The sequence below is a fragment of the Euprymna scolopes genome, chromosome 4, assembly GCF_053919585.1.
Source record: "Euprymna scolopes isolate OS-2025 chromosome 4, ASM5391958v1, whole genome shotgun sequence".
NCBI classification, from domain to species: Eukaryota; Metazoa; Mollusca; class Cephalopoda; order Sepiida; family Sepiolidae; genus Euprymna; species Euprymna scolopes.
Genome location: NC_136485.1, coordinates 139725287 through 139739237, shown reverse-complemented (window position 1 = coordinate 139739237; position 13951 = coordinate 139725287). Strand labels below are relative to the sequence as shown.

At 30.7% G+C, this 13951-nt stretch overlaps 1 protein-coding gene across 2 annotated transcripts in view; it reads left to right on the top strand.

The window, feature by feature from the left end:
* Positions 1-10753, top strand: part of LOC145269473 (protein sprint-like) — a 322088-nt gene extending 311335 nt beyond the window's left edge. For both annotated transcript variants that reach the window (XM_080125186.1, XM_080125194.1), the window contains 3 exons: positions 39-162; positions 1289-1363; positions 10546-10753. In XM_080125186.1, coding sequence (XP_079981312.1) covers positions 39-162; positions 1289-1363; positions 10546-10679 — 333 coding nt within the window. In that variant the 3' untranslated portion in view covers positions 10680-10753. The remainder of the gene's footprint in view (positions 1-38; positions 163-1288; positions 1364-10545) is intronic.
* Positions 10754-13951: the final 3198 nt, after the last annotated feature.

Here is a 13951-nt window from a genome sequence, read left to right as displayed (position 1 = left end):
AATGATATCGCTAATAGTCATTTATTTTCTTATGTTAGGGTCGTCTGCCAAGTATCAGTGATATGCAAGGGTTTTTGAAGGTCGCGTTTCCAGATGAAAACCGTGACAGCATTATTTGGAAAACTTTGCCTGTTCGACCCAACATGACGACACGAGATGTGTGTAAGTATGAAAACAAAACTTATGATTTTTTAAAATTTTTATTTGTTTAGTTCATAATTTTTTTTTTTTTGGCTTTTTTTTAAAAAATTTTTTTTAATTTTTTGTTTCTATAAAGATAAAATAAGTAATATATATATATATATATATTTATTTTATATTTAATTATTATAGTAAAAAAAATAATTATTTTCCATATACAATTGCAAGCCTTTGAGGAAAGAAAATATTTTTTTCTTATCCGTGGGATTGACAATAAATAAATCGAAATGTTCAGGACTTCAAATATTTGATTTATATGAATAAGCATAGTAACCAAGCATGGAGTGCAATTAAATGTCTCAACAAAATCTGAGCAGCTGGTTATCAAAAATGAGACAAAATTCAGTTTTTTCATCTCTGAATTTGAAAATTTCTAGATATCACACTTGACACAGTGAAGCTACTGGAAAAATAATTTTGTAATCCTAGAGGTCAATTATACTTAAGACTCGGTACTTGTCTAGAATTTCCCCATATTAAATAAAAACAACAAAAAAAAAAAACAGGATAAAGAAAACTCTGGATGATCTACGTATTTGTGATTGAAACAAAAATCAAGAAACTGTTAAATACTAAAACAAAAAATCATTTATTAATTGTTTGTATATTTTGTATTTCTCAAGTTTTGAGATGAGGATTAATAATTTGAGTTATTTGGACTTGAGTGTTATTCTCACATTTTTTGCTGATCTAACCTTCATCTTGACAAACTCTCGGATCTTTCTATCAAACACAGGAATCTATATGGAATTTTGAATTTAACTCTTTATTTAATCTCTGGAGGTAGCATTCTCTCATTCTGTCAGCCATAACCAAGAAGTCTTAAGTAATTTACAATTGTATTCTTTGTATTGCCTGCACTAAGGATTGAACCTTCAATTTCTCGAAGAGTGCCACTTAGAAATAAATTTTACTTAGTACTTTATCGATTGTCATTAATCCAAATAATACAATTGTATATTTTGGGTATAAAATCAATTATGATTTCTGAATAGTTTTGATTCATTCATTATGTTTATAAAAAAAGAAACTTTAAATATCAATACAGTAACAATAACTATGCATGTTTATCTTGTCTTATTTTCAGGTGCGATGATTGCTCATAAATTCCGGATCACGAACCCTCAAGATTATGATCTCTACATTCTAATTAATGGACAAGGTGAAGCTTATTTAGTTTTTGCAACTTTTTTATTCCAACGTTATCTCATTTCTCTCTTATTTTATTTGTGAGTTTTATTATTGCACATTTTTTAAATTAAAAAAATTTTTTTTTTTTTTAATTATAACTTTTTCTCTGCTAAATGGTTTTCATTTGGTAATCAGCACGACAGTAGCCTTGTTGTTGCTTTCTGGTTGAGGTATCATTCTGCTGTCATAAGAGGTCCACCCTTTCTGGCTTTACCTTCTATTTTTGAGAAGGGGTTAGTTAATTCTTCACCTGAGGCGCCCCTGCCGAGGAATGCTGACAAGGCTTCTCAGAGATTTATGTATTTAATCTACACATATAGATTGTTCTCATTCGATCAGTCATGACAGGGTAGAATTTCTTAGTTTGTCTGTTGATTCCTCTTTTTTTTCTTTTTTTTTTTAAACTATTGGGCTGATCTGGCTGAAATTTTGTACGAACCTTTTCTATGATCAGGTGCAGCAAAGTAAGTATTATGGTATCCGTTCAATGCACAGTTAGAGATTATTATGAACTAGTGAAACCTGTGGAAATTACACAGGGGACTCATATGTAATATATTGATGTTGGCATTCTGTAGATATTCAGCATAAATGGAGACGCTCTGATGTTATTGTAGCTCTTTTGTTAAAACTGCAAAAGTATTTATCTAAGCTAGCAAGGACGCTCGGCGTAGCCAGTCGTAAAGTATGCTTAAATATGAAATTTTAATTCTTGCAGATTTCGTATTTATTATTATAAAGTCTATGTTTTACCGATTTTTATATATTATAACGTTGCGATTTCAAAAATAAAAAATATATCTATATGATTTTGGTTCATCAGCTTGAATCGAAACCGTATATAACTTTAGTTCCTTCAACTCTAACCGAAACCAAAACTTATGAAGAATTCTTGATAAAATTATTTATGAAAAAATAGATTACCAAGGTGCCATCAGCTGAAACCAAAAAATTATTTTAAAGATTATTGGAGTGCCATCAGCTATAATCAAAACCGAAACCAAAACTTATGAGGAATACATGGTAAAATTATTTATAAAAAAATTAAATGACTTGAGTGTCATCAGCTATAACCGACACCAAAACTTATGAAGAATTCTTGTTAAAATCATTTATTACAAGAAATGGAAGTACATAACAATTAAACAACCCGGATGTAAGTGTGACACAGAAAATAACATGCTATCGCATTAATATATAGATTAGTATTTAATGCAAAAATTAGCACAAATTTAACCATATTCAACCATTAATTTGGCATAAAGCACTCATTCTAAGTCAATGGGCTGTAACTTTAGCCCGATTTTAACAGGGAAAAGTTTAGTTAATTTAATGTTATTTTCAATTATCACCGACAGATATTACACATTACATATTACACTGATCGGGAAGTCCATTTGTCTTTGAATAAAACATTTGGTAGAGAAAACATGTTCACAAATGTCTGGTTATGTTATTGGCATTGGACAATTTAAAACAACTCGCTATTTTTAATAAAATTATTATTTATGTATCATGTCACACATATTGTTTTTATTTAAAAAATTATTTATTTAAAAACAAAGCTTAACATTAATTAATTTTTATTTTTCATGCGATATTTACTTTTCCCAATATTTTTTAACATTAAAAAAGAATAAATTGAATGTTTTAGTTTTTGCAACGGAAAAAATATTAATAAAAAAAAAAAGTGGTACTTCAACAATTTATTAACTACTCTAAAACTAATGGTCTGTTGGCAAGTTACATAAACTTACAAAAAATGATTAAATTCTAAGCCACTCGGATGGAGCAACCAACAAACAAAAAAAAAATATTGCAGAAATTTTTTTCTTTTTTTTTCAAATTGAAAGTGTACATTTTGTATATCTAATTATAAGTACTATTTGAATCTGTAGCTATTGGAACTAATATTTGAAATGCTAAATGTTTATAACATTTCTTATTTGGTTTTGACTTATTTTTGAATAATGGCTTTGTCACTTGGTCATTTTTCTTTTGTCCATTTATGGAAATTAACCCTAACTTGAAATAAAATCTATGAAAAACACAACTTAACCCTAATCTTAACAAAAAAACAACCTAACTTTAAAAAACAACCTAATCTGGTTTGTAGGGTTGAAAATAAAATAGGTAAGAAAATCTTGGGGAAGAAAAAAAAGAAAAAAAAACCCATCTCATCTGACCTTAAATTAAAAAGTAGGCAAGAAAAAGAATACTTTGAATTATTTACAAAATAAAAAAATTGCTTGCTATCGATTGTAACATTATATTTGCTTTGCTCAAACAAATATTTATTCATGAAACTTACCCTATGTTAACTTTTTTTTTATTTAAATATTTTTTCCTTTATTTTTAAAGTTTGCTAACGTTTTTGGCAAAAAAAAAAACCCAGTTCATTTAGCACCTAGTGATTTACATAATCTGTTGAAATATGCAGACAAAAACGTTGGTGACAGCACAGTCTGTAAACTGCAGACATACCAAAAATCTATGCATAACGTATGCATAAATACATAAACCATGACCTTTCTAGCATCAATAACAATTAATCCAAAGATGTGTAAATTAGAAAATTATCAAAAGAATGTTATAACCAGCCAAAAGGTACTGTTTGTAGTAACCCTTAAAAACAAAACCACTCATTATGTTTAAAATCAAGAATTCTATAGAATTTAACTCTTCAAAAAAACTTATCAAAAAATGTTATTGCTACATTGTTTATAGCAGTGTAATGACTTTTAAAAATAAATTATCTTTAAAATCAAGAATTCCTAGATTTTAACTGACAACTATGAAGTTGTTTTATTTCTACTCTCTACTTTTTATGCATTAATTTTCTATCAGTTTGTAGCAGCCAACAAATGAATACTAAGTCAACTGTATAACAGAAATTTACAGCAGAATTAGACAAAACAGATACCTATAGCACCACATTGGCATTGAATGACTATCGTGGTTGCTATGCCATAAAGTCCAAATAAGCAATCGGCCAACAAATCTATCATTTTGTATTTACCAGATAAATACAGCATAAAAGTGATCCCTGACTTTTTGACATGCAAGTAGTTTATTTTCCTTTCAATCTAAACATTGCTGGTTAAAATGAAATAAAATGTGTGTGTGTGTGTGTGTGTGTGTAATGATGTTTGCCCCCCCCCACCTCATTTCCAAATGTTACAAGATTGAAATAAATTTGTAACATCTGTTGAAATTGATTTCATATCCCTTTCTTTGAAAATATATTGGAGTTGATCTCGAGCTTAAATATCTTTACAATTTTTTTACAACTTTGATTTTAAATTGAATAAAACAAGTAAATTTCATACAATATCATTTATTTGCTTTTTTTTTTTTCATTAGAAAATATCCAATGCTGAAATTTAAAACCAATACTTTTTCCAGATTTTTAGTTAAAATAGAAAAATTATTAAAAAAAAAAATCATTAAATGTTTATGTAATACCTTTGTTCCTTTCTTTTACTAATTGTATAAATGTTGATAAAGTTTAATTTTATCAAAATATTGACAATTTTCCACCATGTTTATTTTCATATGACCAGAGTAATAGCAGTTAGCATATTTATTAGTTTTGGTTTTGGAAAAAAAAATTGTAAAGTTTTTGGTACGCATGTGAAACCGGAAAACTATAATTCTTCATTAAAAAACAAAAACAATAAAAAAAAAAAAAAACTCATCTCAAATGATCATGCATGAAACAGATCCAGCAGTTGTACATTTTGATGAAGCATCTAAAAATTATCTGGATTTTTAGAGATTTTGCTGTTAACGCTTTGAACCAAACCAATACATTTTTCTTGTTTGCCATTTTTTTTTTATTTGAAAATATTTGATGCTAAAGTATAAACAATTTTTATTCAATCTTTCCTCTTGCTAATGATATAAATTTTGATTAAAATTGAATTTTATTAAAACATAACCATCTTTCGTATTATTTTGCATTCTTCAGACTACTATTCTCATCTTTAGTATCGTTTTCAAAACATTTCAATCGATGTAACCTTCGAACTGATCTTGTCAAATTCAGGAATTTTTTATGTTGAACTCAGGAATCCACATGGAATTTCTAACGGAACCCTTTATTTAATGGGAGTAACATGCTCTTGTTCCGTCAACCATGACTGGATAAAACTTCTTCGCAGTTGTATTTTCGGTCATCTACACTGAGGATTGAACCATCTACCTTCAGAAGGTCACTTCAACAATTGAATTTTTCCAAGTATTCTAACTATTGCACTAAGAGTCCTTGTGGATTTGATGCAGATTCCCAAGTTCAACAGAAAAGTTCCCGTGTTCGACAAGATATACCTGAACAAGGCCAGAGATTACATCAACCAAGACATCGTGAAAATGATACTCATGACAAAAACAGTAATCTTGAGAAAGTGCTCAGCCGAAGTAGCTCCAGTTCTCTCCAAACTCTACAACAAATGCCTTAATGAATTTTGCTTTCCGGGCTGTTGGAAAACTGCTTCTGTGGTACCAATATTCAAGAATTCTGGCGAAAGAACTGACCCATCAAATTATCGCCCCATTAGCCTCCTCCCACTTTTTGCCAAAATATTTGAGACCATAATTAACCATGCTCTAGTCCGGCACCTTACAGATGCTAAACTTCTGACTGACAAACAATATGGATTTAGACGAGCCCGTTCCACAGCAGACATCCTCACTGTAATCTCTGAACGTATATACCATTCACTGGACAAAGCGGGAGAGGGCAGAGCAGTAGCTCTAGATATATCTAACGCTTTTGACAGGGTATGGCATGAGGGTCTCCTCAGGAAAATTAGATCATACGGTATCACTGGTAGAATACTTAAGATAATTAAATCCTTCTTAGATAATAGAAAAATCCAGGTTGTCCTCGACGGTCGTACATCTAAACAATATGATATAAATGCGGGAGTGCCTCAGGGGTCTATCCTTGAACCTCTATTGTTCCTAATATTCATTAATGACCTCCCCGACAAAATTGCCTCTGAGATAGGTATATATGCTGATGACACCACACTCTATAATAGGAATGACAGGAAAACAAATGAACACATATCTAAAGAAATGGCAAAAACACTAGAGGATGACCTCAAATCTGTAGTGGAATGGGGACAAAAATGGATGGCCACATTCAATGCTGCCAAGACTAAATTGGTTTCCTTCAATAATTACAAGAAACCTTCTCTGCCACCAATAGCAAGGCCAGTGACTCTTTATCTGAGAGTACATCTTTCAAACTGCTTGGCTTAACGTTCACAGGAAACATGAGTTGGAGCAATTACATTGAATGCATTGCCAGGGTCGCTGCAAAGAAGGTAGACTCTCTCTACCATGCTAGAAAACTACTAACATCCGAAAGTATCCTGTACCTCTATAATGCCACCATTCGCCCATTGCTGTCACATTTGGGCTGGTGCATCTGCTACTAGTCTCTCGCTCCTAGACAAGGTTCAAAAGAGTCGCCAATCTGATAGGCCCTGAACTGGCATCTAAGCTTAAGCCTCTGTTCTATCGATGTAGCATCCCTCTGCTTGTTCTACAAATATTTTAATGATGAATGCTCTGGCGAACTGCAGACACTTGTGCCCCCACGACGTAGTCACCCTCAACAAACTCGACAGGCAGCTAAATCCCACCCGCACACAGTAGAGATCCCTAGATGTAAAAGATCTTTCTACTTCAGTAGTTTCTTCCCCAGAACTGCTAAACTCTGGAATTCCATTCCAGGTCCCTGCTTCCCCAACTGTACTGGCATGCAGAAGTTCAAGTGTAACATGAACCGACATCTTGCTGCCCAAATCCCAACATAGTACCCCAGTAGTTGTTGCCCCTGATAGTAGCCCCCTACACCAAAGTGGCAATGTGCCTTGTTTGGGGTGAAAATGTAATTAAAAAAATAAATAAAAATATGAATAATCCTTATCTCCAAAATTCAAAAATGTAAACATTTTTCCAACATGTTTCTTTCAATATCGTCATTTGATAGTAATATCACTATGCTGATTAGTTTTGCTTTTGGGGAAAATTTGATTTAGTTTCCAGTATGTGAAACCAGAAAATTGCATCTCTGCAGTAAAACTACCTATCTCTGATATTCATGCATTAAAATAGAGCCCTGATAAATATGCATATATTTTACCATTTCCTCTGGCAGAAACTATATACTTTGAACTATTTATTGTTGTTCATGGAAGCAAAAAAATAATCCAGAAATTCCACATTTTCACAAAGGATCTCAAATTATCCGGATTGGTAGACCTTTTCTAGTTGGAATTATATACTTTTTAGCAAATTTCTTGTCCAGAAGCTTTTTTTTTGAAGTAGTTGAGTGGTCTTGGTTGCATAATCGAACAATACAATCTAGTAAGTTGGCTTAATGAACTGTGATTCGTAGTTCTAGTTGGCAGTATGTTTAAGCTTTAGGCTTTTGGCGTTTCTTTCAACCTCTCCCCCAGGCTGCTATACCCATCCGTATTTATGGCTTCTTGCCTAGAGTAAACCAGATGTATTCATATTCATTACATCAGTTACAGAAACTTTTTAATCACTGATTTTGATTGTACCAGGAGGTCCACTGTCTGAATCAGCATTCCTGAATGTTCAAATGAACTTTCAGGAGATCAAAAGTTTTTTTTTTTTTTTTTTTTTTTCTTTGCTTCAATTCAACCCCAAACACAGCACCAGAGATGCAAGAGGCTGACATGTCCCAGAAACAGATATATTTGTTTTAAATAGCCGAGTGGTTTTGTCTACAGTAATACAATCTAGCAAGTTACCTTAATGAATGGTTGTAGTTGGTAATATGCTTAAGCTGTAAACTTTCGGTGTATCTTTCAACGTCTCTCCCAGGCTGCTATACTCGTCTGTATTTATGGCTTACACTAGCCAATCATATTCTTGCATGGAGGCACCCAGATGTATTCATATTCATGACATCACTTTTTTTATGCATTACAAATTGTTGTAGTATAGGTTTGTATGAAAAGTAGATGTTGCCCTAATCCTCAGGTTTCATGTATCATTATCAAATGCCAGATGTTTGTATCATTCAACTGTTTTCTTTTTTGGATCTAACAAACTGGTATAAATAATTCAAGACCAAGTTTCAAGCTTGAATGCTCTGATATTGTCATACAACTAACATGGCCGCCTTTTGTATATATGGAGCCACATAGGTATCTGATTGCAAAAATAGTAATAATTCATTTCATCAGATGGTCAACTCTAATGCTGGTTTTCCATTGATCAGTGGTTATTTTTTTCCTTTTTCTTTAAATGTCAGTTTTAATTGATTTTTATTTATTTATTTTTTTGTAAACTTTTTTTTTTTTTTTTTACTCACAATGGCAGTAAACGAAGCAGTTTTTATACAACATAGCTTTTACACAAATGGCAGCCATAATTATCCTCTTCTGATCATAGTGAAGTGATCCTCTTTTCAGCCAATCTCCTCAGAATAAGCTTTTATCCTTTTGTGCCTCTGAAAGTGCAAACTTTTTTTACCCCATTTCCAAATGCAATAAAGTACACACATTAACCAGCACAATAGTTCTCAATAGAGAGAAATTTGAACGCCTACTAGACACTGCCCTCGAATGTTTAAGGTCTTTCTGTACAGGGATTTGTCAGAACAACCTGGCATAAGGATACTTCACCCTACAATTAAACCCTGACTAAATATTCAAAATAGTATAAAATTTGAAACCCAAATAAAATCCCCTCATTATTGCTACCCTACATTGGATTATATAAGGATTGGTGCACTTTCTTTGAGTGATGTTACCTGTAGCAACAACACTAAGCTTGGTATTCCACCAGACTAGATGAATTCTTGTCCTAGAATCCATTAAAACCAACAGACCAAAAGAAAGATAAACTTTAACGTAGTTAACTGGTCAGTAAGTGAGAGGAAAATTAATATTACTAACTTAGTAACATTTGAGAGATAAAAGAGAATTGTAATAGAATATTCAAATATTTATGTATCCTTTATAGAGTTTAAGTTAGCCCCAAGAAGGGGCCCCTTGATTTTTGAGAACTTCAACTAAAGTGAATAGAAACAAAATAGAAACAAGAAGTTCTATTTTATACAACTTGCAATTTCTAATTATTCAACACAAGTTTGTGGACTTTATTGCAGTTTTCTGGAAGAATTGCTTAATTGGGGTGACCTAACATTCAGCATCAAAATCAGCATACCAAATCTACATTCAAAATCAGCATACCAAATCTACATTCAAAATCAGCATACCAAATCTACATTCAAAATCAGCATACCAAATCTACATTCAAAATCAGCATACCATCTCTACATTTAAAATCAGCATACCATCTCTACATTTAAAATCAGCATACCATCTCTACATTTAAAATCAGCATACCATCTCTACATTTAAAATCAGCATACCATCTTTACGTTTAAAATCAGCATACCATCTCTACATTCAAAATCAGCATACCATCTCTACATTTAAAATCAGCATACCATCTCTACATTTAAAATCAGCATACCATCTCTACATTCAAAATCAGCATACCATCTCTACATTCAAAATCAGCATACCATCTCTACATTCAAAATCAGCATACCATCTCTACATTCAAAATCAGCATACCATCTCTACATTCAAAATCAGCATACCATCTCTACATTCAAAATCAGCATACCATCTCTACATTCAAAATCAGCATACCATCTCTCAACTTTTTCCATTGAAGTAGAGACCAAATAACACTTATCAAGCCATGGCTTTACTTGAACAGTATTTTTCTCATCAAATGCAAAATTCAGATTCTTATTGCTTTGATAATTTTCAACAATAGTTTCAGTTAAATAAATGATTTGTAAATTAATAATCCGATGGGCTCAAATTTTGCCATTTGAAGGTTCGTACTTTGTAAAACTTACAAAGGTAGAGATAATGCATGGGAGGATTGTATTGCAACAGAACAAATACTATGCTACTTCCTCTTTCTCTGAATTGGATATTGAAAGGTAGTACAATAGTACATCAATAGAAATAATGATATAGTTTCAGCTTCAGACAGACAGATACCAAATCTCCAATAGATGTACTATTTATTTAAAAGTTGAAATTTCTATATTTGATTTTTGTTTTATTTTTCTATTTTCAGAAAAGGCCTTGAATGAAACGGTTTGTCCACAGAATCTGAAGATGGAAACGATAAATGCGGGAAAAGAGTGTGTGTTCGCTTTCAAACGGAAAGCCGCTAACATTGCCTGGCCGCGAAAACTTCGGACAACATGAAAAAGGAAGATTATATGGAAAAAGTAAAAAAAAAAAATAAATAAGTCTATCTGAAAGCCGTTATCTGAACAAAATTTTTTTTTTTTCTCTCAATGATTTTTACTGCTAAAGTTTCGTGAAAAAACTCGCCATGCAGTCAGTAAATGTTTTGAAATGCCTCCCCTCCCGCTTTCAAATCTTAAGAATTTGTCATGTTCTTTTGACAATTTTGAAGTGAAGCATTGACGACAATTATTGTTCTTATTTCATGTGAAGATAGTTTTGGTTCTCCTCTTATGCTTTTGATAATGCACTAACATAATCATCATATGACATGGCGTTATGTACTGCAGGCCACTTCATGGCACATCCGAGAAGCGTGACTGCAGACATATTGATAAGTGTTTGATTTTCACATATTTTTTTAAAGAAAATTAAATCAATTGTCTTTGAAAATATATACAAAATCTAGAATACCATTTTGAATTATTGAGCATAAAGACATGTTCAAAGCTAAATAAATGAAAATACGTTAGGGTTTGTGTTCCTTGATAGAAGTGCTGGTTGAGTTTGAATAAAATAAATACGTATTAGATACGTTTGAAGCCAAAGCAACGCATTATTACAAAATAAACATTTATTTTGTTTGAAATTTATCAATATATTTCAAAGATACACTTCACTAATGATGAAGTGTATCTTCGAAATATATTTATGAATTTCAATATAAATTTCAAACAAAATAAATATGTTTATTTTGTAATAATGCGTCGTTTTGGCTTCAAACGTATCTAATACGTATTTATTTTAAATGGAAATATGTATTTTTCTTGTGGAAACTGACAAGTACTAAATAAAATAAAGCAGTAATTAAGTATACATATTTTCACTTATTTATCTTCCGACATATTATCTTAGGTGCTTGTCCAGAATCCCACCCATGTTAAAAATCCAAAATAAAGAAAAATCTGTATGATGACATTAAGAAAATATTGTACACCAAAAATAGCATAAATTGATCAAGTAGTTCTTTTTATTTTATTATTTTTTTTTTTTTATACTGTTTTTTATCCCAAACATTGCCACTTGAAACATGAGGTACTATTTGGGATCATGTCTAACAGTGAATTGTGGGGAGTTGAGCAGCGAGATGCTGGTCACATTACATTTAAACTTCAGTAGTTTTATTTTAAAATAAGAAAATCAAATTTTGTGGTTAAGCAAGCAGCGCCATATTGCAATGCCATCTTGAAAACAAGGGAGATAACTCCAAATAATTCAAACTTGCAAGATTTTAGAAGGCCATTCATAACATGTGTACATTGGAAAACTCAGATTCACTTTAAAATGATTTTCTTTATAAAAAATAAAACTACTTGACCAATTTAAGTGATTTTTGGAATATGATATTTTCTTTCCGTGACTGGTACATATATAATATAGACGTTTCTTTATTTCTGTTTTTTTTTTTTTCTTTTTTTTTTTTTTTTTTTTAATGGAGGGGGAATTCTGTACAAGCACCTTATCCTAATCTTAGACATGTTATTATATATGTATTTTCAAATATAGTTGATTTCATTTCATTAAAAAATACATGAAAATCAAACATTTATGAATAGATTTCTGGTCAGCTCTATACTCCAGACCATGTAGTGGCCTAGAGTTATGTTATGGTAAAAGTCTGCTTCCTCAAAAGATGATAGATCAGGGGATGGACACACATATGCAGAGTTAAGTTAAATCTGTAAAATTTGAAATATTATTTTTCTAAAATAAATATTGAAGATTTAAAAGAATACAATTTTTCAAGAATTAAGTATATTTTAGGGTTTTTTTTTTCCCCCATCCTGGACTTAGAGTTAATGTTTTGATTAATTAATTTCTTTGCTTATTTTTATTGTGTAAACACCCCCCCCCAACAAACAAACAAAAACAAAAAATTAATCTTTCATTCACTCGAATACTGACAGTACAAAAAAATATATATGCTAAAAAAAAAAACTCTTTTAGCTTTTCAATTTTCAGTTGTACGTATATTCACATACGTCACAGAATTAATTTATCGTCTGTTGTTTATGAGAATAATCCCTTATTGGAAATCGATATTCTAACAAATATGCAATTCAGTATTTCGTTTAAAAAAAGATACTAAACAAAAATCATCTTTTCTGTCACTTTCTGTTCCTTTTTTTTTTGTAATAAGTTTGGTTTTATTTCTACCACATTTTGATTTTTTTTGTCTTTTTGTTTTGAGCAATACATTGCTCCTTGGAAAATTCCTAATTTTGAACAAAGTAAAAAAAAATAAATAAATAAAAACGCTTGTATTTCATTGCATTTTATTTTTGTATTATCCTGTTAAACATACTTTAGAATTAACATTGAATGAGGAAAATCTGCTGTGAATCGGCTTTGATAAGATTTTTTTTTATGTAAATTCAACTTTGTGAAGCAATGAATTGAGAAACGTTGGAGAATACAAAATATATATATTTGATGCATTTCTATTTTATAACAGAAAAGTCAAATAAATTTTCAGATGAAAGACTAGAAATATTGATATTATTTTGATGAAAAACTTTAAGGAAATCAGATTGAAATAATAATTTTTTTTTTTTTTATTTCGGAAGTTTTTAGATGAATATTGATAATAGGATTATTTTTACAATGTATAAAAACACTTATAGCTTATGCATTTTTCTTTTATTAACCTGCTACCATTTTTCAGAATTAATATTGAATGAGGGAGATCTGTTGTAAATCAGCTTTGATAAGATTTGTGATTAAATTTATTCAACTTTGTGAAGCAGTAAATTATAATTTAATTTTAAAAAATGACATAGTCCTACCCAGACGACTAATAATATGAAGCATTTTTAAATAATTTTAAATTAAAACTTAGCAAGGGGAGATAACTCATTTTAAATAACACTTCTGACCTTTTTCCAAATGCATAATTTTAGAACATGTGAATCTTTGTCGAACTTGGGAATACGTACGATATTTTGAATTTAGCTATTTATTTAAATCCACAAGAGTAGATTGTTTTTATTCAAGCAGCCATAACCAGGTAGATACTAAAACTATTTTTTTTTTTTTTATTCATTTAACATTTCTACCAGTCATAGCTGATGGAACAAGAACAATCTACCCTTGTGGATTAAATAAAGGGTTCAGTTTGTAATTCCATACATATTCCCAAGTTTGACTTAAAAATTCTAGAGTTTGAAAAGATATTCCTGAAAAGTCAGAACTTATATCAACTGAAACGTGACAATAACAACTAAAACAAA